The sequence below is a fragment of the Pagrus major genome, chromosome 2 (genome assembly GCF_040436345.1).
Source record: "Pagrus major chromosome 2, Pma_NU_1.0".
Lineage (NCBI taxonomy): Eukaryota > Metazoa > Chordata > Actinopteri > Spariformes > Sparidae > Pagrus > Pagrus major.
Window position 1 is genome coordinate 15764941 of NC_133216.1, and position 23899 is coordinate 15788839.

The window sequence follows — 23899 nt, forward strand, 5'->3', positions numbered from 1 at the left end:
GTGATGGAATTATTGTTTAGCTATTTTCCACATTTTAGTTGACGATTAATTGTGAAAAATCTTAAAATAAGCCTTCATCATAGCTCTGATTGTAACACTTGATGGGAAAAATAAATTAAGTGAACATGAAACTTTCTGATTTGATACTCATTCATAAACTATGTATTATTGGCTAACTTTATGGTTTTAATGAAACTGGTCACTATCTGACCTTAACTCATGAAACAGGTTTATTCACCACTGACTCACTTCTGTTGAACTTCACATTGTTTTTTTCAAGAGAGAGATTCTCTTTTGGAGACCTTGAACTATTGCAGTTATTCTCCAGTGATCGGGATCACCCCAGCCTAATTGATTGCAACAGTTGTCAGAGTGTTGTCTGTTAAGATGGTGACAGGCGTCTGAAGAAAATGATTAGTTTTCTGTCGGGAGAGAGACAGCTCTGGATGTCCCAAACTGCAAACTAATAAAGGGGGGAAAGCAATAAAGCTCGTGGACAGCAGGTTTGACTGTTTTTATAGACAAATCAATAAAATGATAGATGATGGAAAATAACGGCATCTCAGCTGCCGATTTCTACTGGGGTTTCAAATCACGGTCCTTCCCACACAGACAGACATGCAGGCTCACACACACACTTGAGCTGAACATGTTGAGGGACTTTGTCTGCATTAATAGAGGCATGTACAGTGACGCATGAATAAGTGGTTATGTTTTGATAATTTGTGTCTCCATGTGTATGGCACCATATTGAGGCATGAGTTACACTTTCAATTCTCTTTTTGCTGGTGTTCAAATGGTGTATGTGTAACTGTGTATGTGTGTGTGTGTTGATGTTTGTGTGTCATAACTAACAGAGTAAATCTTCTGCTGTAAATCTTTTTGAGACCACAGGGCCAGTGTCAGGATCAATACCGAGGACAGGACTTCCTCTGAGCCCGACTCTAATTGGCTCCATTTCTACAGTGTCTGTGTGTGTGTGGTTTTGTGTGTGTGTGTGTGATTGTATATAACTGTATTATTAGGTCCATCCAATGAAAGATGAATTTGTCGACTCAAAGATTTTTTTTTTCCTCGCTGGTTTTATTTTAAGTTTTGTTTATGCAAGCGTTACATTATTTAAAGTCACCACCCCCACAAAGTTGGTCTTACATCGGGTTGTATGTCATTTACACTAGATTTTATACATGTAACATAAAGTCTTTTGTAGGGCTGTGACTTTTATTTTCATAGTTTATTAACCTGTTGAATATTTTCTTGATGAATTGATTAGTTGTTTGATCTATAAAATGTCAGAAAATGTGCAAAATGTCGATCAATGTTTCCCAAAGCCCAAGATGATGTCCTTAAATGTCTTGTTTTGTCCACAACCCAAAGATAACCAGTTTACTGTCACAGAGGAGTAAAGAAACCTGAAAATATTCACATTTAAGAAGCTGAAATTTTTTTCTTAAAAAAGCACTCAAACAGATTAATCGCTTATCAAAATTACTACCACTATTATTATTATCACATACTTTTACTCCCCACATTCAAGCACAAATATCTGTACTTTCTACTACTTACATTTTCCAAACAGGCTTGTTATTTTGGCCTTGATGCATTTGAGGGAAATTATCAGTTATTTTTATTTTGCATTATTGCACATCACAGCAACATCACAAGACTGATTTCAACCTATCAGTGCATATCACGCACGGCAGAAGTAGCAAGACGAAATTATGTAACAGACGGAAGCAGACGGAAAGGGAGACTCGAATAGGGAGAAAAGGCGTGTGGTTCAGCTTGATTTGCACACAAATGACCATTAGAAATGTCTTTCAGAGGGATACTTTGAGTACATTTCAGAGCCTGTACTTTCTTACTTTTAAAGAATTTGAATCAGAAGTTTTACCAGTCTTTTTTTATCAAAGTATCTGTATGTCTAATTGAGTAAAGGTTGTTTGTACTTTTGCCACCTCTGATTTAATAATTGAGAACTAATCGATTAATCAATGCAGCTCTAGAATTTTGAACAAAAATCGAAATATGTTGAATGCAAAAAACACTAAATTGCAGCAGATTTATGTAGCCGTAAAAGTGTAGAAAGAAAAGAATAAATGTTTACTGTCTTGCAGAACACTTACATTAGCCGATTCTCGTGTTCCTCGTGTTTTATGACTGTTTTATAATACAGTCTTACAGGGAGAAATCCCTCGTAGAACAGCCAAAGATTCTTTCAAGAAGAAAAGAACTGAATCTCCTGCACTGCAGTGCATCTACAAGATGTATTCTCCGCAATGGGAACTAACTGCGGTGCTCCTTCTATTCCTATTTCTGTTTTCTATCACTGTTGCCACACACATGCATAACTGACAGCTAAGTGAAACATTCTGAGCCAACGTTTGCTGCAAGTGATCAAAAGGCATTCTGGGAAATACAGGCAACGATTAACTGAAATAGAAGTTGACAAGGCAGAAAGTCGATTAAACTTAATTATAAAACTTAAAAACAGGTTTGATATGTAATACTGCAATAACATTTTGAGTCTCATTTGTGGAAAGATTACCAGCGTCTCACTTCTTATTCATTGACGAAAAAAGAGAAGAAAAAAAAGTTTTTTGTGTCATCAACTATGTCACAAAATGTTATTTCATCTCTTCCAGGTCTCATTCTCGCCACAGGCGGTCTCGCAGTAGGAGTGACAGCCGCAGCCGGCGAGGAAGCCGCAGCCGCAAAAAGAGCCGCAGCCACAGTCGCCGGAGGAGCCGCAGCAGAGAGCGGGACCGGAGCCGGCGCAAGGGCCGCGACCGTGACAGGGAGAAAGAGAAGGACAGGGACAGAGGGAGGGACAGAGACAAGGACAGAGAGAAGGAAAAGAATAAAGACAAAGCAGACAAAAAGGGGTAAGTGATGAATGACTTCCTACATACGAGCACACATGTACAGGTAGACACAAAACACACCAAACAAGTGTTGGGTTGGCCCAGCTCAATCTAAACTGCAGGACAGACTCAAATATGGAGCTCAGTCTCAGCTCCTCCACCTGTCCATCCATCACTCGATCCTTCCATCGCTCAGTCCATCATTCCCTTTCTTCCTCTATTTCCCCCTGCAATCAAGCGCAAGGCTACACTGGCCTTGTAATGTGATATAACTCCCTCTTGTAAGAGAAGATGTCATGAAGACGCTGCACAGGTCCAGTTTTTTTGAGAATGTTTTGGTCACCAGATGATGTCTGATGACTTTAAGTCTACTTTTCACCCTCTGGGCCCACCTGCAATAAGCCAAGAAACATAACAACATCATATGCATCTCTGATGTGCTTATACCAAGAAAAACAACAATAATGAGAGCTACTTATTAAGATGAGAAATGTTGGCAAGCTTATGTCTTCCAACGCTAGAAACAGGTTTCAAGAAGTGGACCTTTAAACAGTCATACACTCCACTACAGGTATAACTACCTTAGAGGCCTCTCTTTGCCTTGACCAGAATAGCACTCTTAATCCCTCCCCAGCACGCCGCGCTCTAATGTGATTGGAGGCCACTGTAATATGACTGGTACCCAGTTGTTGTCTGTCATATTGAATGGCACAGATGTGTGTATCAGACTATAGATCCCATGAGTGGTGCCGACCAGCTGCTGTGATGCATGTCAGTTTAAGAGACTTCAGTTCCCCTGGTAAACTGTATATAAACTCATGGTACAGTCTATGTTCTGCTCTTGGCAGTTAACAGATAGGTTTGCATGTAAGTGCATGGATTGAAAAGTGTATATTGTAATAATCAACGTGTGATTTTTAAGATATACACAACCTATTTTTAATCCAGATGTTGATTAAGTTGCTATTTGTTTGTTTTTTCCAACAAAGAAATACTTGGAACACTTTGCACATTAACTTGTCGGAGAGAAAACATTTTAATTTCTCAGCTTGTCATGGATTTACGAACAGAAGTTCGAACAGTCAAAGTTTTACAATTTTTACGACTGTTTGATCTGACTGAAAATGATCTCCATCCCTCAGATGTATTCTTGATGCAACAGTGCAATCACATGATGAAACTTATAACTGTAGCAATGACCGTAAGACCAGACTGCAGTATATATGCATCTGATAAGATTTTTTAAACTTTACTTGTGTGCCACTGTCAAACTGTCACAGCCAAACAAGTTTTTTTTCTGGAAATTGTGTTTGTGTGCTGTATCTCATTAAGTCAAGTAAATGCTAATTTTTGAGAAAATGTATCTTTGGCAGTGAATCTTAACTCATTTAATGTATTTAGCAAGTACTATACAGAGATATGACTGAGGAAAACATGCACATGATTAGAAACGGGGGTTAAACATTTACATATTATTCAAGCTATGCCTTCTTGTTTGCTTAAAATAACCCATTTTGTTAAATGGTCTTTTAAACAATGTTTAGTATACTTGTTAGTAGAAAAGATAGAAGATATTTGTCGATTGAATAACAAGTCTTGTTTAAAGCATTTTCCCCATATTTAGCATTAGTTTTTCAAATGATCGAGGCTTTTTTGGTCATCTGTGTGTGACTAGAACATGGCGATTTGCTTTAAAAGGAAAAGTGCTCCGTTTATTTGAAGCTATTACATATTGCCTTTCTTAGATCGGTATCAGGAAAACAAATAAAGCTAACAGTGAAATGTAAGGCCAGCAGACTATATCTATTTTCTTATTAAGGCTTCAATATCCTTCAGCATCGATAGGAATCTCCTCCTTTATCTCTGACCCCGCTTTAGCTTGTCTGTGTGCACGTGTGTGTGTGTGTGTACGTAGTAAGTTTGTCAGTTTGTGTGTGTGTGTGTATGTGTGTATTCCCACCTGTGGCAGCGTTAATATATTTGAGACTGTCTATTCTTCTATGTGGCCTTCAAATTTACTGAAACCTGTGGTGGTATGATGTTGGAATAATTTTGACTAAACCCTGTGGTGCTGACCTGCTATCATACCAGGTGATATACACTAATAAATGTAGATAATTCCTGCTTTGTTTTCCTTAAATCGCACTAGTAAAGATGGTTATTTGAATCTGCTTCATGTTGATTAGATAAACAAATGATAATTTTGCCTACAAAATTATAACATGCAGATTTTTTTGTCACTTCAAGTCACAATTGAATGACAGTTGTATTGTTTTTGCTTCTGTAATTCACAGTTTAGCAGTTAGAAAAAGACAGGCAGTGGGTGGAGGGGGTGGATTGTTCAAAAATGCATAGTTGTTTTGGTTGTTGTCAACATTTTAACATGAATTTTACATCCACTAAAACAGTATTAGATAATCACTAAAGACATACTAAAGAAGCCAAAGTTATGTGATTATTAGATAAAAATACACCTATTGCAATTTGTGGCATTTTTAATTTTAAATTCTTGCATATTTTGCAAAATGTTTGTCCACTTTATTTTAACTTTAATCGTCTCGTAAAATTCAAATGAAGTTGTTCGACCTGTGGAACTTGATATGATGTTATCAACGTCCAAAATCTGCCTGACATGGATGTTCCTGTTATCCCCCAGATGCTCCCGCAGGAGTCGAGGTGTCTAACAAGTCCTCCTTTAGCAGGAGAAGCAGTGAGATGTTTCAGGAACATGTAAAACAAGACTTTCTGCACTACATCCTGTCTATGACAAGCCACTTCATTTTCCCCTGTCTCTTCCATTCTTCTTCTTCTGCTCTTAATGGTGATGGGGGTAGGATCTTTATGTAAGCCCCTGATCCTCACACACTTACACACACACACAAACACACACACACACATACATTCTAACACTCCAACCTCATTTACATCCAGGTTTCCTTTCTGGGTGGTAGGAGAGGAGTGAAGCGATGTGATGTCGATGGCAGGGCGGGGTGGAGAAGAGGCTCAGGAGCTTTATAGTGTCTGTCAGGATGAAAGAGGGGCCCCTCAGAGCGGCACCCTGACACTGACTCTGTGTGTGTGCGCGCGTGTGTGGTGGTGTTGTCGTCATTAAACATTTAACACTCCTCTAGTATGACAGCAGGCAAGTTGGTGCTCCAGCGGCATGTTTTCATGCAAAATTTATTGAAAAAGACGAGCCGTTGTTAAGAGATCTTGTTGCCTTTCACTAGTGGCAAAGGGTAAGTGGGTGATTGTAGGGTTCTGTGTGTGTGTGTGTGGGGGTGTGGGTGTGGGTGTGGGTGTGGGTGTGTGTGTGTGTGTGTGTGTGTGTTTACCCAGACTAGTGTACAGGGTCAGTAGGTCAGCTTTGCTTTGTGTAATCCTCTGGCCTTGTATTTACAGAGACAACAGAAGAGCTTCCTTAAAGAAATGAACCAGCCTTAAATCTGTTTGTTTGTTTGCGTTGTTCTCTTCATTGATGGTTTTCTCAACAAGAAGACGCACTTGTTTATCGTGTTTTGTTGTATATTCAGCATTGAGATAAATATCGCAGCGACTCCCAACCTTTTTTTATCTTGACGTGCTCAAGTACCCCTTTAGCAACATCACTCGTCATGTTTCAAATATGTTCTTTTTAATTGATGTGAAATAAAATGTTATTTAACACTATTATTTATACAAAGCTTTACATAGTTACAATATTTTTCAGATATAGGACATAATGATGCTGGAGTCGTTGAATTGTTGAAGTGTGAACTTGTACGATTTATCCATTAGTTTGAGGGGAGAGATCTATTTTTATTTCTCTGCTTACCACAACAGTTTGATAACTAGTTTTCGGTCACTCTTATTTACAGAATGTAGTGTCACTGTGTTATAGGGATAGATTATCGGCCTGGACAATTATCAGATCTATTATTCGGCATGTTTCCAATTATCAGAATTAGTTCAGTTTTTTTTTTTTTTGGGTCAGATTGTTGATAAAGTAGTAAATTTGTTTGAAAATGTGCTTCTCACTGTCCCACTCACAACACATTGGTCACACGTCACAAGTGTCCGCCGATCAGCATTGAATAAGCAAATATGCAGTAGTGTATCTGCCTCCAAAATGTATCTACATGTTCCTCAAAATTGTGCTTAAGCACAGTACTTGGGCAAATTATAGTGAGGGTTAACAATCACAGGTTATTCTAAATTTTAACATTAAGATTTTCATTTTTACTGCAAATGTATATTGGTCATCACCCTCTTTGATTACTTATGATCTGAATCATATCAGCCCTAAAAAATCAGTCAATCCCCACTGTGTAAGAAGAAACTTGTGTGGGAAACTGAGACCTGCTGTCAGTTAATTGGTAATTATGACAATACATTAACTAAAGACCAGCCTCACACAAATTTATAATCCTATTTGTATGTTTATTTTTGCTTTAAACTTTTCTGAATTTTCTTTTAATGTTTCGAATTGGCTGAGATACTCAACAATGTTTCTATGTACCCAGTGGGATTCACTGAAACATACCATGGGCAAATTACAAAGATGAGCAACAAATGACTTTTCTCTTCATTGTTGTCCTCAAAAAATGTGTGTGTAGTACAGTGCCTTAATGAACACACATGTACACAGCATAGCTTTGATTTTCAACCTGCATTTGATTTAATTGATTTTTTTTGTAGAGGGACCATGTACAATATTAAAACATTAAATATTAAACATAGTCATACATGCAAGTGGACTCAATACTTCCCCTTTACTGCTTGTGGCTTGAGTCAGGTCAGGTTGTATTTCATTAATGTTATTTGTCAGTGTCTTTTCCAGGAGAAACAAACAGTGTTAACAAGAGCACATCTGCCCCCAGGCAGATAATTGACAGAAGTATAATTTCAATGTAACGGCATTCTTCACCTGATGTTCTGAACCAATTCCCACCTGTAATTAATGAGCAGAAATGTAGAAACTACAGTTAACAGATGGCTGTTCTCCAAGTAACAGGTTTTTAAAAAATATATTTGTAATTACATGTCAATGTTTTAAAAGGTGTTGGCATCATTAAGTGCTGCAGAGGTTCAGGCTTTGATCAGGCCAAATAATTTGGGGTATGGATGGAGTATGGATGGAGTACAGTCGGGACCCATTTTTTCTGCACACATACACAAAGGTATCTTGCATTACTTACCTTTCCACGTCCGTCACCATCCTCAATCTCCTTCGTCTAAGAATTTGTCTGCCTTTCAAGAGAAGTCTTCACCTCTTTCCTTTGGGCGGCGTCGACCTATTGGCTTCCCTCTGAAACCGATCACTAAGGTAGTGGAAGAGCGTGGGCTGGCTGCCTTACTCCACATCCTCAATCAGAGAGGTCTGTCCAATTAGGCTGAACTCCTTGTCTGTGCTGGGTCACAGGAGGAGCATCAGCCCATCTGACTCAATTTCATGTCATTTGAGTGAGAATTGGGCAGAGGCTGGGCAGCGGAGGCACAGAGGGCAGTGTGGAGACTTCTCATGGCAGCGGAGAGCCGTCTTTTCCCTGTGCATGTAAAACTGGAGCTGGTATAATGAGCTTAGGGTTAAAGAAATGAAATGACTGCCTACCTTTCATTAAAGCCTTTTTGATGTCTTTGACTATGAAAGAATCATTTAGGAGTTTCTCTCTGCTAGCAAGGGGCAACACTCGACAGCAGTGTTACTTTGTGCTCGTAGAATTGCTTATTTTCTGAGGGTGGAGTTTCTTTTTTAAAAGTCTTTAAAAAAAAGAATGTTTTCCTGACACTTTTGTCCACAGAGCAGTCCCCACCAACCCACCCGTTCCCATCTCTTTCTGTGAATGTGATTGTTTAGTAATTCCTCTCATTACTGTGTTCTCCCCTGACAAGCTAAACAGAACCCAGCCTCGCCACAGGGGTCTCATCAGGACCCGCAGGCCTCGGTTTGGCTAGCTTTGCTCCATCGCTCAGCCTTAACCTCTGGAAGCCTAGAGGCTGCGAGGCAGAGAGAAAATAAAACAAGACCCCAGATACAAGCGCACACACACATTCGCACTCACTGCTGTTGATTTTCTCTCCCTCCTTGCCTCACTCCGAGGAAATGATTGTCTGCTTCTTTGCCTCTGTTGAACATCTATCAGCTCATTAGTGTTGGTAATACACAGAGAAAGTAAGTGTGTTTGTGTGTGTGTTTGCGCGTATGTAGCCCCTGCCTGCGGCATCCTCTCAGCCTGTTGGGAGTGTGTGTATGGGTGGTGAGGATGGGACCACTGGCTGCTGCTGCTATGTGTGTGTGTATATGTATGGATGTGTGTGTTGTCTGCACTCTTGCAGGACTCTAGGCTGTGTCTGGCTCTGGGAGCGGGTCTGGGGAGGTAAGAGAGACTTCAAACACCGTCCTCGGAAGGTTAGGATACACTCACATTGACTTAAATCAATGAGCTGTAAGTGTGTGTATTATTTGTGTGTGCGTCAAGGGGGGTAGCCTAGTGGCCAGGAGCAAGAAGAGACATGGGTGAAGCTGAGGGAGGAGTAGGTGTTCATGTGTGTCTTGTAAGTGTGTGTGTAGTTTAGGTGGGGGCTGGGTGGTTGGATGAGTGTGTGTGAAATAGGAGTAATGCCTACATGCAAAGGGTGGACAGCACACACACACACACATATACGCACAGGTCCCAGTAGACACACACATGCGCACACAGAGTGGTGCAGCTGTAGTGTTTCTTGGCCCATGGCTGTATGTAGTCATTAGCTGCTTTTTTCCACACAGATAATGAGCATAGATTGGATAGAAAACAGCCTCAATCTTCACTAGATGGACATTTATTTACACACACATAAGGCGGAACAAATGCCCTGTTCAGATCTGTTACCTGGCTCCTTGACCCTGAGTTCAAGGCAGGAAAGAGTGAGCAATCTAAAAACTATTATCAGTCTATTATAAAGTTATAATGGAATTATTATGGGATCTTAAAGAATGCTAATGCGGCTTCTTGCCCGAGACCGTTTTGCGTCAAAGCGCCATGAATCTTTATTCCAGCACACAATCAAATAAACTCCCTATAAAGAACTATAGTTAACAGCACACTCACATTTTTTTACTTTGTATTCAATAGAGAATTCAATTCTGTGTTTGTAATAAAGGATTGACAATGAAATAATTGATAAAAAGCTATTTTAATGGCACTTTACTAACATGTCTAATACCCCCTTTTGACCAAAGCAAACCAAATGTTGCTCCAGGCTTTGCATGCCTATTGGTATCCAAACATGACTGGTCCTCGGGTCACTGTTGCTTCAATTTGGCGTACGTAGTGAAAATCTTTTGTTTAATCTCCCATGGATAAGTCAGAACACTACATGCTACGCTAGCTCTGTTTTTTAAAAATATGCCATAAGCAGTTTTAGTTGGTCCTTGGTCACGATAACCCCACACCCAGCCTCTGATGTAAGCGGGTCTTTTTTCTAGACCAGCAAAGTGTTGGTGTCACTCTGGAACCAGTTTTCATGGCTGAGAAACCAGTTCTTTGGCTGTTGAAATGCAAAAAACTGGTTCCAGAGTAGACACTGACTCCGAACCAGCACCTGAACCACCTTGGTTGAAAAGGGCCATAAGTGAATTTTAGCTCCCTCTTATAAGCTTTTATGCAGTCTATACTGGTGTATCTGTAGCTCTTGTTGTGAAAAGTAAAACATTAGTAGTAAACTGTAATTGACATGTGAGTGGAATAAATAGTTTGCTCCTCTGGTTCAGACAATGGATCCTTATTCTGTATCCAAAAAAAATGCAATTAACGTATTCTATAAAAAACAAAAAATCACAGTATGTATACTGTGTGCGTGTGTGTTTTTAATAGAATATATTAATTGCATTTTTCATTTAACACGGAAAAGACAAGCTCAGAAGTTACATGACAAAATCGGTAGGAAGGAGTGAAAAAGAAAAATAATGATGAAAGAAATCGTGGGCATTATATCCCAACACTCTCCACCTCTCATAACAAGAAAAGAAAGCTGTTTTTGCCACAGAAAAGGTACAGAGACAGGCTTGACAGGTTGAGGAAACCCCTGTCATACGGAAGATGACAGTGTAAGTCCAATATACTGTATACTAAGTAAGGGTCCCAGACTTTATAGAAAGCGTCCACTGAGGAGTGAAGCACAAATGTGATGTATTGATTAGGGATACACTCTTACATACTGTGCTTTTAAAGGAGATGAGGATGTTTTTCTGGTTGTCTCTGGGACTGTCTGTTGTGGTTTTTGTTTGCCCTTTTTTTTGGCAAGACCTGCAAAAAACAAACAAACACAACAACAAAAAGGAACTAAGTGGAGGAAAAGATCAACTTTTGGTCAAACAATATTTTCCTATCAACAGTGTCGACCCTTGTATGATGAAGGAGAGAAACAGTTTAGAAGACACAGTCGATTGTGACAGTGAATATTCCTATATATGATTCAGATGTATGCGTTTATTCAGCTGAATATTTTTAGAAGGAATTTACACTGACATATTCGTGCATTTAATAGGGTATTATCAGAAAAGCTTAACGGCAGCTGAAAAGAATCACACTTTTTTGTTGTCTTGACAGTCACTGTAGGAGATGCTGTATGTGCCTCAGAATGACCTCTCTCTCTCTTTTCTGTGTGCACATTTGTGTTTGTGCAGAGAGCGAGAGAGAAATTTGGCCACTTTTAATCACAGGAGAGACACCCTGAGCGAGCGATAGAGAGCTGTGACAATCCACTTAGTGCGCTCTGTAATCTGTTTAACCATTTAGTGAGTTGTTAGAGGAGTATGCAAACACTCACACACACACAGAAAAAAAACACACACACTAGACACCCTGCAGGGCTTAGCGGTGCACAGGACAGTCTGCCTCCTGAACTGGGTAGCGATTTTAGCGCTGTAACACGTTTAGAGTTGTGTGAGTGTGTGTGTGACTGTGTGTGTTGATGTGTTTGAGACCTGCTGTAGCCACTGAGAGAAGCCAGGCCTGGAGCATGATGACAGAGACCAGACCCGGCCAAATAGAAGATCCCCCAATCCAATTACCCTGTTCCTCTCTTTTATTTCCTCTCCTCTCCTCTCCTCTCCTCTCCTCTCCTCTCCTCTCCTCTCCTCTCCTCTCCTCTCCTCTCCTCTCCTCTCCTCTCCTCTCCTCTCCTCTCCTCTCCTCTCCTCTCCTCTCCTCTCCTATCCTATCCTATCCTATCCTATCCTATCCTATCCATCTCTCCTCCTCACCTCCTCTCCTCCTCTCCTCTCTTCTCCCTCTCTTTACGGCCCTGTCTTCGCAGAAGCTCATGATGGCAGTCCTGGCTGCTGCTGTTGAAGTGGCTGGCTGCTCTGCTTTATGGATCAGAAGAGGATGCAGGCAGGATTATAAGCAGCAGGTTATGAGCAGCAAACATGACAGGCCAGCTCCGATTTAGGAGGGTTATGTAAATGTGCTTGTCGACAAAATATGTTTCTCTGCCCTCAGTATTTTCTCTCTGTCTCTCCCTCTCTCTGGAAAAGCTGGATAGTTTTGGTTTGCAGGAAGCAGAGTGGTGTTGAAGGCAGGGAGGGGAGCTAAAAGAGAAGATTGTTATGGAGAATGATGTGTAAAAGAGACACACCGTTAATGTTTAATTTTCTCCAGACTCCAGTGCTTATTCATCTGCACCAGGGGCAAGGAAAGGTGTTGACTGAAGTCTTTATGAGAGAGGCTGAGAGTGAGAATACATTACAGAGAGAGGTGTTCTTTTTAGTTTGAGAGAGCAGACAAAGTAATGCAGAGGAGAGCTGGGAAAGATAGACGAGACAGGGAGCAGAGCAGTGGAGAGTTTTTTCAGTCGGCAGAGAGCAGCTTTCGTCATGCATTTTAACCTCTGAGGCTGAAATACGGCTCTGCAGGTCGTGCCTAATGGCATTGATCATTACAAGAATACCTCCTTCAGACTGGGTAAACAGTTCTCCAGACATACAGTTAAGTACCATGACTCAGACGTGGAAGTAAATATTGCCTGAGAGAAGTGTATAATAATCATTCTCAGAGGAGGTTTGAAATCAACAAATATTTTCTTTTAGAAACAAAAGAGTTGTGAGCACAGTTACCAATCAAACAAGTGTGTGTTTGTTTATTTGTGTCACTGATTGAGTTGGCGGTCGTACACAGTTCATATCGAACATTAAGCAGCCACAGGAAAGTTACAAAGCCTCTCTCCTTCTCTCCCTCCCCTCCCCTCCTTCCCATTTAGCCCGCCACTTTTTCAGCACAAGTTTAGATCTCTGGGCCGATGTTTAATTCATTTGTACTAATGTCTCGCTCACTCATGCTCTCCTTCACTCTCATGCGCTCCGTCTTGCTCTCTCGCCAGCCTTTAGTCCCTGCGGTTCTTTAATAGAGTTGTTTTACCTTCTGTCTCACTCTCACTCACTGGCACACACAAATTCACACACACTGCTGTCTACTTTTGCCAGTCGGGCACATGTCAGCTGTCGCTGGGGTTGGGCAATGTGGCTAAAGTCATTCTCAGAATATTTAAAGGGATGTTTTACAGTATTGTTAGGTCACAATAACATAAAAAGCAATCTGTAACTGAACTCCTCATGTATACTACTTCTACTTTTTTGTTAGCTTTTAATCACATTTTGCTTGTTAACATCAATTTGGGAAAGAAATATTCACGTTGATGATGAAGATGATATTGAATTAGTGCCAGTTGTAGCTCAAATACATGTTAGAGTCATACCTGATACAATATCAGGATGATGTCAGCCTTCTCTGTATGTATCTGCAGGCTGCGTTAAAGCATTAGCACCTCTGACTCATTCCTTTTGTCCCTGCCTTTTAAGTCAGAAACTTTGCTCTGCTTTAACGTGAACTTTTCTGTCGTTGCAGGTTTCATCCATCTTTCTTTCCTCTCGGTATCTCACTATGATTCAGTCCTTTTCCTCCTTTTCTACCTCTGCCTCTCTGTTTCTGCCTCTGTCTTTGCCCAGATCTGACGGCATGGAAAGTATATACAGTCATGTATAAATATCTCGGGCACTGCTGTCTAATCAACACAGTGAAATATTTCACTTTCACCGACTGAAATCTGTCAGTGCTGAGCTCTACGTGGGAAATGTTTTTTGGGAAAATGGTGGAGTACTTCAGAAAATGAAGTGGAGTAGCAAATCATGTCGTTGAATTTTCAAACACAAATGAATGATGCTATATTGCAGTTATACATGGGTCATAGTTATGTAGATTGAGTTGTTTTTATATGGTCACGCTGTATCTTGGCACTTCTGATGTAAAGTATATGTATCACTGCCGCTGAAGTTGTTTTGATACCTTACTTGGAGAAATATAAACATGTTTTCTACAAATTGTTGATTGAGCAAAATAAGCCAAAAACCATCATCTAAACACAAAAAGACAAACAAGAAATTTGTCTAAATAAAATGGTCTAAACTTGGCTGAATTTGAATTTATATAAGTACTTATTTCATCACAGATTTAGTAAACCTAATTCTGATTCTGACCAGACATTCAAAGCCAACTTTTAGTTTGTGATAGTTTTCATTACTCTGTGCTACGGACTTAGAGTAGGCTTTCATTTGCAAGGTGTCAACATGTGAACTGTAGCACCCGTTCTGTCCTAAGCATCTGTGTGCACATGTAAGTCTTTGCTGTGTTCGTTTGTCTATTTGCATTAGTGTGAGACTTAGGTTAACTTTTCTTTGTACCACTTTTGCTTGAAGTCTACAGGCTCACACACTCTTGACATCTCTCCCTGTTGGCCAGACTGCAGAGCGCTCGGGGCCATGTTGTTTTGTCTTCTGACGGACAGACAGAAAGAGAGAGAAAAAAAAAAGAGAGACTTACCCTGGCCAGTGATTACGCCAGTTTGACACCGCAGACATAGAAGGGGGGGGGGGGGGGATCAGTGCATGAAGAGAAGTGAAAAAGGCACCGTAGAAAACGGTGTGTAGATGATATGAATAACAATGTACGCGGTATGTCTCCCTGGACCCTGATAACCTGCAGACCAGAGCCCGCTCCCTGTGACAGGCTGGCCTTTGTGGCCACTTTATCCCGCCTGTACACTTGTAAGGTAGAGCCGGGATAATCGCACCTAATCTAATTAAGGCTAAAGAGGGCCATGACTGAGGCTGGCCAGAAGCAGACTGGGCACTCTCACACACACACACATACACACACATCAACAAACACAGCTCAGCAGCAAAATCCTGTTTGCATCAGAAAAATAAGGTTGTCATATTGATTATGCAGATGAGGGGCTAACGGGGGCTAACTGCCTCTCGGCCAGCCGGTTACAGCTGACACGAGGAAGAAGGGATTAGGATAAATGTAGCTTGCTGTTTTCTTTCTACCATTTTGCATGTACCACTTTCAGGTTCACAACAGCATTGTTGCCTTTACTACTTTTTCGTTTGGTGAGGTTTTGACTAACAGTTTCTATGGAAGGAAGACTTCTTATATTAAATTAACTGGTTTAAATCAAAGTTGTTTACAGTAGACAAGAGATTGTCAATTTTTACAGCGTCGTAAATATAAGGATTTGATGTTTTTCTCTGTCATTTACGATAGTAAATAAAGATTCTTTGGTTTTTCGGACTGTTGGCTGGACAAACGAAATTGTGATGAGCCTTTTCCAATTTTTTTGGGCATTTTATAGACGAAACAATTCATACATTAAAAGTGAAGATAATAGGAAGATTAATCGAAAATGAATGTTAGTTGCAGTCCTACCTAAAAATGATGCTGTCAGTTTCCGGCAAATTTTAAACAACTTAAATTGCTATGACATAATGCACACAAACAGAGAAATGTACAGATACATATTAATATATCCTAGGCCTCCACAATATGTAAAATATTTCTTAGACCTGGAGAGCAAGATTTTTAGGGCAGGGAAACTCTGCAGCACTACAGTACTTCATCATAATGCTGTGATGTCACAAATCTGACCTTTTATTAAAAAAAAATCAGCTTCTGATATTTGGATCTTGGAATTAGACAAATTGTTGTTTCCATAATATTTTGGATTAATGTATGCACTTACAAATAAAATGAGGGGAGAGAACAAGAAGGACCATGATAAAAGAACATTTCTCAGTGCTTTTGTGCAATTAGTTATTATTTTCCTAACAATTAATCTGTTGAGTAGTTTTTTTGATTTTCTGAAGGTCACTACATTTTTTGTTTCAAAAATGTAGTGACCTTTGGCTCTTACAAGGTCTTAGAGCCCACATAGACATCTTTAAATGTCTTGTTTTGTCCCATAAATGGTCCAAAACTCAAAGGTATTTAAATGAAACTCCTACACAACATATTAAAGTGGTAAATCACTAAGTTTGAGAGGCTAGAACTAGCAAATATTTGGCATTTTTGCCTGATTAAACTACTTAAACGATTATGAAAACTGTTGAATTAATTTGATAAATTGACTAATTGTTTCAGCTCTACTTCTGGGTACAGTAGCCTGCAAGAACATATTGTGGATACATGGTTGTTAATACACTGTCTGCGTAGGTAGGTGTGTGTGTGTGTGCGTGTGCAAATGCGTGGGTGCCTGTATATGTGTACACACTTGTCTTCAGGTGTGTGTGTGTGTGTGTGTGTAGCCAGCCGGCAGCCAGATTGCTATTTCCCCCCTCTGCCCCTATAGAAAGGCCTGGGTATTCTCTGGATGAGGGTGTGATGTACAATTGAAGGGCAGGATTGAAACTGATTACCTTGTTAACTCCTGGCACCCACTGGCAGCTTGAAATAGACCTGAGCGCCAGGGCCTGATTTGCAAATGAATTACCTCTCGCCCGGCCCTCCCCTTCCCCCCCTCCCCTCCACTCCCCCGTCTTCCTCCCTCTCTCTCGTTCTTTTTTTTTTTTTGTCCATTCGATGCCAAGATCATCTTTTTATATTGTGCCATGACAGATGCTGTGCCGGGCTGCCATTGTTCCCCATCAGTTTTTCTGGGGCCGCGAGGAGAGCCAAAAGATTTCCACATGTGATTTTAACACAAGCGTCCCCCCTGCAGTACAGCCCAGTGCTTTATTCTTTGTATACCGGTACTGCAATCTACAGAGTTTTGGAGCAGGCGGAAAATGTTGGGGAGCGTCATTGTCTCTGTCTCAATGACGGGGAGGTATTTCTCTGATTAGGAAAGGTTCTAATTGGGAGGTATGAAAAGGACTGCCGGCTATTGAAGAAACCGCGGGGAAATTGATTGCTCTCCGTGTCTCCCTTTTGCTTTTTCTCTCTCTGTCTTTGTCCCCCTCTCCCTCTATGTAACACACTAAAAAGAAGTCAATTTTCTTTAAAACTTGGCCCCGGTTTTCAATTCCCTTCAGCACAGAGTCAGTGTGTATAGGCTGAGAAGAGGGAGATGTGGGCAGTCTATAGAGAGACAAGCTCGCTCTATGGTGTTTAATCTGTGTTTAGATACGTGTGTATATGGATTTGTGGGTCCGTCGAGTTTTTCCTGCCTTAAAGTGAGTTGAAGATGGTTCATCAACCATGATAATCTAGTACTGATGCATGATTTATTTTTTCAATAGCAAAATAAATGCCTTGTGGCACAAGGCCTCATTTGTCTCCTTCTGCCTAAAGTAGGGACAGTTTTTTTTTTTGCTTTCCTTTTCAAAATGCGACTGAAACCTTGTTATTGATAACATTGTTTCACATCTAAGATTTAGATTGAAAAAAGCCGTGTTTTCTCAACCATTATAACACCCGAGCTATTTTGGGCACCTCCTAATTCAATGCGGAGAGCATCAGAATTAACTAAGTGACAGATCTAATGATTGTAGTGGAATTCCTTACCAAGTTTTATCATTAAGGTTTTTGAATATAAATGATTTATCTGCAACTTTTTGTACACAGGCTTGGTAATAATAATGCACCTCTTTCTTAGTAGAAATTGAGGATGTTCAGTAACCACAAGACATGTAATACAAATCTTGTGAAGTTTCTAGAAAAGTAGTCCTTCAAGTCCTGCTCCACAAGTGTTCCTAGCACTCTTTTTCACTTGTGTGTTGTCCACGACCAGGTGTCAGATATGGGCCACATATGAACAGGTGTGAATGTGCGTGTGTGTTAATCGCAGAGAGCAGAAAGGCAGGTCATAAATCACCATCTTCTTTTCTTATTCCTCCTTTTCTGACTTTTTTATTGACTGCACTTAACCCTCCCTCAGAGAAACATTAAGTGCTGAATTTGTTAGCCCCATTTTTAATGGACTGCTTTTCTCCACCATTTTGGGATTATGCTAAAGTAGAGCCCCCTCCATTGGGAAAGGGGGGGGCGGACACTCGTGAACCGCAAATGTATGCGTGCATTTGTGTGTGTATGCACGCTGAATTACATAGAAAGCATAGAAGCATAAGTCTGTGTTTTGTTCCCTCTTGTGTGTTCTGCATGGGAGAGTGACAGCCCCTGACTTACCCCTGCATTATCCCTTCCTGTGGGTGTGTGTGTGTGTGTTTGTGCGTGCGTGCATGTGTGTGTGTGTCTCCCCCAAGCCCTCCTCTTTGCTGTATAAAACCCTGAGAGGTAGCTCTGATAGTACACACACAAGAATACAATTTCAATTTCAATTGGCAGCCCTGTTAAAAAGGAGCTATGGAGATGGCAATCAGGCCTGGGGGAAAGCTGAGCTCCCTGTATTATTGTGTGAGTGTGTATGTGTGTCTGTGTCCCTCGACTACTTAATATCAAGCCTTTGCCTTCTATTAGTTAAACAGGCAGATGTCACTGATGTGGACTGTGTATTCGTGCATTGTGTGTTTTATTTGTGTGTGTGTGTGTGTGTGCATGTGACTGTGCTTGCTCCGGTGTCCCCATCACATTGACTCTTTAATAAATATGCCTGCCTTTCTATCAGCAGTCAAACAACATATGAATGCTCAATGACACGCTTGACAAGGCATGCAACTGTGGCAAATGGGGTGCGCGCACACACACGCACACACACTCTTATGAATGATGTCTCTTTCATAGCGTTACAGTGTCCTGTCTTCCTTTTACTGCTTCTCTTTTTCCCTCCTCTCCTCACTATCTATGACGGGTATCTGGTTGAGAGTCTGCTGTACACGTTATGAAAGAAGAAATAGCCGAGTCGGGCTTAAAATATGGTAATAGGTTGGTGATCTTTGTAAAAAAGCTTAATTCTGAACCCCTACTTGTGATTTCATATTGAAGAGTTTTGTAGAGTTAGCACATGCACGTCCATGCGGTGTTCTAGGCATTACAAGATTAAACTGGCCGACAGATCATTAATATTTAACTACTTTTAAGTTGTTGTTTTTTTTTTTCAGATTACAAGTGTCAATCAAACGAAACGGGCAATTGAATTCCGTGGTCATGAAATTTTGACGAGCTGTTAAATTATTTTCTAATGATTTTACAGACCAGAGGAGTAATTGATGAGTTAGATTATCGATAGTTGCAGCTCTGAATGTAAAACATTTTCATTCTGTCAAACTTCAGTTGAAAATAAATGAAAACGAAACCTAACCTTATGCTACATTCACGTTGTACTCGTATGGTCCTATTTGGGAAGTCATTCTTCCAACTTCTGTATATTCATGACGTAATCAATATGTACACAATCATGTCGGAATGTGGGATCAACGTGGACGCCAAAAAGAAGTCGTCCTGCATTTTATCGCTCAGAGCGTTTAAACAATACTTTGACAGCTGTTTCCAGTATATGAGTGACAAGGAAGAGCAAAGGAAACATAACAATGACTATGAAATACATAACTTTGGCAAAGGTTTCTTACCATCACCCAATTTTTACTTTCGTCAGCCATATTTCAGCTTCATATGACGTGAACTTGGCAACTTGGCTTTTTCTCTGACTTTCTGAGTTGCCGTTCCAACGACGCCATTCACAGATATTCTAACAGTCGGACAAATTACAAGTGTACCATTACACCCCTAGATTTGACGACAACTTTCAGGTCATTGTCCCAGAGGGGGGAATTTGTCTTGCAGTCAGATAAAATGGAGAACACACGCAGAGCCAACTAAGGTACATGAACAACATAATAAGAGGCATAAAACATGAATGTATGAACTGACAACAGGAAACCTGACCGAAACCTAGCCATGGCCAAAAACATCATCATCCCCCAGTAGTTAAATAAGGAAACTGATCACCAGCTGAGTCATCATAGAGATAACAGAATTATTCACCCTGTTAGATCTGGCCTTTTGTAGTCCAAGTCTCTGCCCGGAGGGGAGAAGCTCAAACTCTTCATGTAGAGGATGAAGAGGACACTGTAACATAACTCGAGCCTTAAAATAGCTCTTTCATTGAACATGTAAGACAAATTCTGCAATTTTTGTCAGTAAATGTATATATGATTTTGAAAGCCTGCAGGGATGTCTTAAAATGCGCTCTGGTTCAATATTGTTTCACCAGATTTGTACAATACTAGGATCCAAAAAGGGCATTGCCACAAAAAGTGAAACTAACACATAATTTCGATTGACCTGTATGCCTGTGCTTACTGCCTGCTGACAGGTAAGTGGTTGCTGTCACATGTAGGAGATAGTTAAAGGGTTAACATGGCCAGTGGAAGAGATCCAGTCGAAGTGTGCCTGATACTACGTGGTAAACCTGGCAAGCAATGGACAGTGAAAGGGTTAAAGCTTCACTCAGGACAGCAGCCCTGAGAGGTAATGCATGGCTGATGAGTGCTGGGCTAATGGGCAGCTCTGTTAGCTGGAAATCAAATGACTGCCTCTGCATTTTAAGTCCCTCTGTCGCCTCCATTGACTGACTAAAGATATTTATCTCCGCCGTGTCAAGGGGTGGGGGGGGAGAAGAGGAGGAAGAGGAGGAGGGGGGTTCAAGCAAAGAGAGGAAGAGAAAGAAAAAGAGAGGGGGTGAGGGAAATAAGGGGACCTGAAAAACCTGAAGACCTAATGCAATTATTAGAAACTTGACCACAAATGACAACTCATCTGGTGCCGGCTCTGTAATTAATTGTCTGCTAGCAGGAGCGCAGAGGTTTGGGAGGGTGAGGGATGGGGTGGGGTGGGGGAGAGACAGCAGAGAATGAGAGGCAGGTGGGTGATTGGGAGAGGACAAAATGACAGGCGAAGAGAGACACAGGGAAATAGATGAGGTAAGATGAGGCAACAGCTTAAAGATCCTCGTTAGTGTGAATGAGACCATCGAACCGAACATGTACTTTGAGTGACAGAGGCCGAGAGAAAGCATGGGTAAGACGGCGAGAGGGAATGACGTGGATATAAGATGAGAGAGGCGAGGGGAATAAAAGAGCTGGAATGAGAAAAATGCAGACAGTGTGATGGATCCAGTGACCATGTTAAATTGGTCAATATTGACCTCGCCAGGGCTCTGTTTAACACTCACACTTGTTTGTCCAGTTTTACTTAATTGACTTTGGATAACTAATTACCATTTCCCGGAAAAAACAGCACATTACTCTCCCTCTGTCTCTCCCCCTCCCTCCTCTCTTGCTTGCCAGTCTCCGTCTTTCTGTCTTGTAGCTTTAATGAAGGGAGGCCGCCTGCATGTGAAATACCCCAAAATCTCGGAAACTGAATGATGCAACGTTTCGCCTTTTAACTCACCTGATTGGTGGTTCAGTCCCAGAAATTCCCCAAAAGACTTTTCACCCACATGTCCTGGCAGGTCACAGCTGTGAAGCTCATTGAATGTCCATTGGCTGTGGCATCTTAAGAGGAAACTTTGCCGATTTTGAACCAGCTTTGTATCGTTACAATGTGGATAGTATATGCACAATGAACAATGGTTAACTTCCCTCCATCTTAATGCGCATTTGCTGGCAAAAGTAGGGCAGTTGGTGGAACTACAGATTGAACTTGTGCTTTTTTTGTACGCCCACCTCTTTAGATTTTTTTTCAAACAAGCTTTTGATCGAGCGTGAAAATACACAATTGTGACTTGTGCGTGTATCTTCAGACACTGAAGACTCAGAACATCAAGTATTTGTTCTATCTTTTTAATGAAAGCTTTTTGACAAAAGCGGAGTAAGTGATTAAATTAATGACGGCTGCAATGTGTTTAGCTACTTCAGTTTCTGGGCCCTGAAACCTTTGCATGTTGGCTCAGTGTCACAGCTTACTGGGCCATCGTTGATGCCTACTGTGTTTTTCCTACAATAGCAAGTCAAAAGCTCTGTTTCTATCCAAAGTACCCAAATCTTTTAGTCCCAGAAACTACTTTTCAAGAAAAACTTCAGCCCGTTGTTGTGTGCTTTTCCACTGTGGTGTAAAGACCTTTGAAGATTAGACAAATTAGTCCGTTCGACTATACGACAACTTTGTCATCTGTCCAACTATTGTATGCTTTCTGCTGTAACTCCATGTTGACATGACGAAGCACAGTGAACAAAAAACAAACATGGTGGCTGAAATAAAATACTGTGATATTCAACCAATCAGAAATGTTCATTGCTGCAAGCTCTATTCCCAAAGTACCTGTATTTTTTGAAAGCACTACCTCCAGAACAAAAACTTTTTGGGGGATAAAACAATGGCCCTGGAACATAATTTAGACCCTGATCCCGTAGGTGGAAACGCACTTACTTCCACGAAAGGTTCCTAGTCTCCAGGAAAAGTTCCAGCTGTGGAAACACGGCCAAAATGTCAGTTGTGAAAAAGACCTATTGTACCAACATTTTCCTAAATCAGGTCGATGACTAAATGGTTTAACATTACATTCATTTTGGCAGACTTGTACCTGAAGCAACTAGTATTTGGAGAACTTGGGGTACGGCTTCTTGCTCAAGGTCATATAAACAGGAAGAGCCAACCCCACCAACCCTACCTACCTCGTCTACAACCTCTTATTTTCAGATGATTATAAAACAACTATGGACTATCGTTGACAAACTTGTTATTATAGGCATACTACAGGGAAAATAGTAGGCTGTATTGCTGCTTGTAATTATAATAATTGTATTGTAAGATTTTTAATGTGCCACACAGTTTCTCGATGGAAGAAAAACTAAAATCCATGACGTGACCGCTACACCTGTCACAATGAATCCCGAATCACTGTCTGTCTGCTTTATTCCTGTCTTTCCATGTCTTCACTTCATCTCTCCCTCCCTCCCTCCCTCTCTGCCTGCTGCGTGCCCGGGCTATAATGTGCTCCTATGGTTGTAGTAAGCAGGCCACAGTGTCTCTGAGGCCTTGTGCTACACCACCATTACTATCTGGCTTGCCTCCACTACAAATTGGATGAACAGGCACTGACACATTTTCAATATTATTACATTAAACCAAGTGGATTTTGATTGATAACCTAATATTGGCCTAATGCAAAACATCAATCATGGCAAGTATATTAATTATTTAATATTGTGGCGTAATTCAGAAATCGATGCCGCCTCTGCGTTGAAGGCATGGAGGGAGGGAGGGAGAGAGGGAAGAGAGAGATAAGGAGAAAAGGAAAGCTCAGTCCCTGAAGACCTCAGCAGATTATATGATGTTTTGAAAAGAGAGATGAGGATGTAAAATGCTGTGTGTGTGTGTGTGTGTGTGTGTGTGTGTGTGTCTAATGGATAGAGCGATCCCTTCGGCCCGGGTGCGGACAGCGCCGGACAGCTTGCCCTTGATAAAGTCAAGACAACAGATGACAGAGTGGAGAGATTAAATGCAAGTGAAGAGCTTAATAAAGGCTGAATCACAAAAATAAAAGACAGGGAGAAAAAAAAGACGTGGTTATAAAAAAGGAGTGAGAGGGGGAAGAAAAAAGCGAAGGGAAATGAGTGGAGGAGGAGGGATCGAGCGCTGCGTCTCCCCTGTGTTAGATTGTTTCTCACTAATTGCGCTTCATTAGCGGATTACACACACTGTCACCACGGTAACAAATGTCTTGCCCGTCATGTATAATGAATGTGGCGGGGTGTTTGTCAGAATGTAATGTAATTACGGCTAGATGAAGTTTGCCTTAAGTGGTTGACTTGTCTGCATGTGGCTCACTGACAGAGCAAAGAATAAACAAGCAAACATCTCCATGACTTCTTTTTTTCCTTCTTGTTTCTTACTTTTGTT

General features: G+C 40.9%; 1 protein-coding gene across 2 annotated transcripts in view; it reads left to right on the plus strand.

Moving 5' to 3' along the window:
• rsrc1 (arginine/serine-rich coiled-coil 1) overlaps window positions 1-23899 on the plus strand; it is a 125069-nt gene that overhangs the window by 20013 nt on the left and 81157 nt on the right. For both annotated transcript variants that reach the window (XM_073488036.1, XM_073488044.1), the window contains exon 4: window positions 2646-2885. In XM_073488036.1, coding sequence (XP_073344137.1) covers window positions 2646-2885 — 240 coding nt within the window. The remainder of the gene's footprint in view (window positions 1-2645; window positions 2886-23899) is intronic.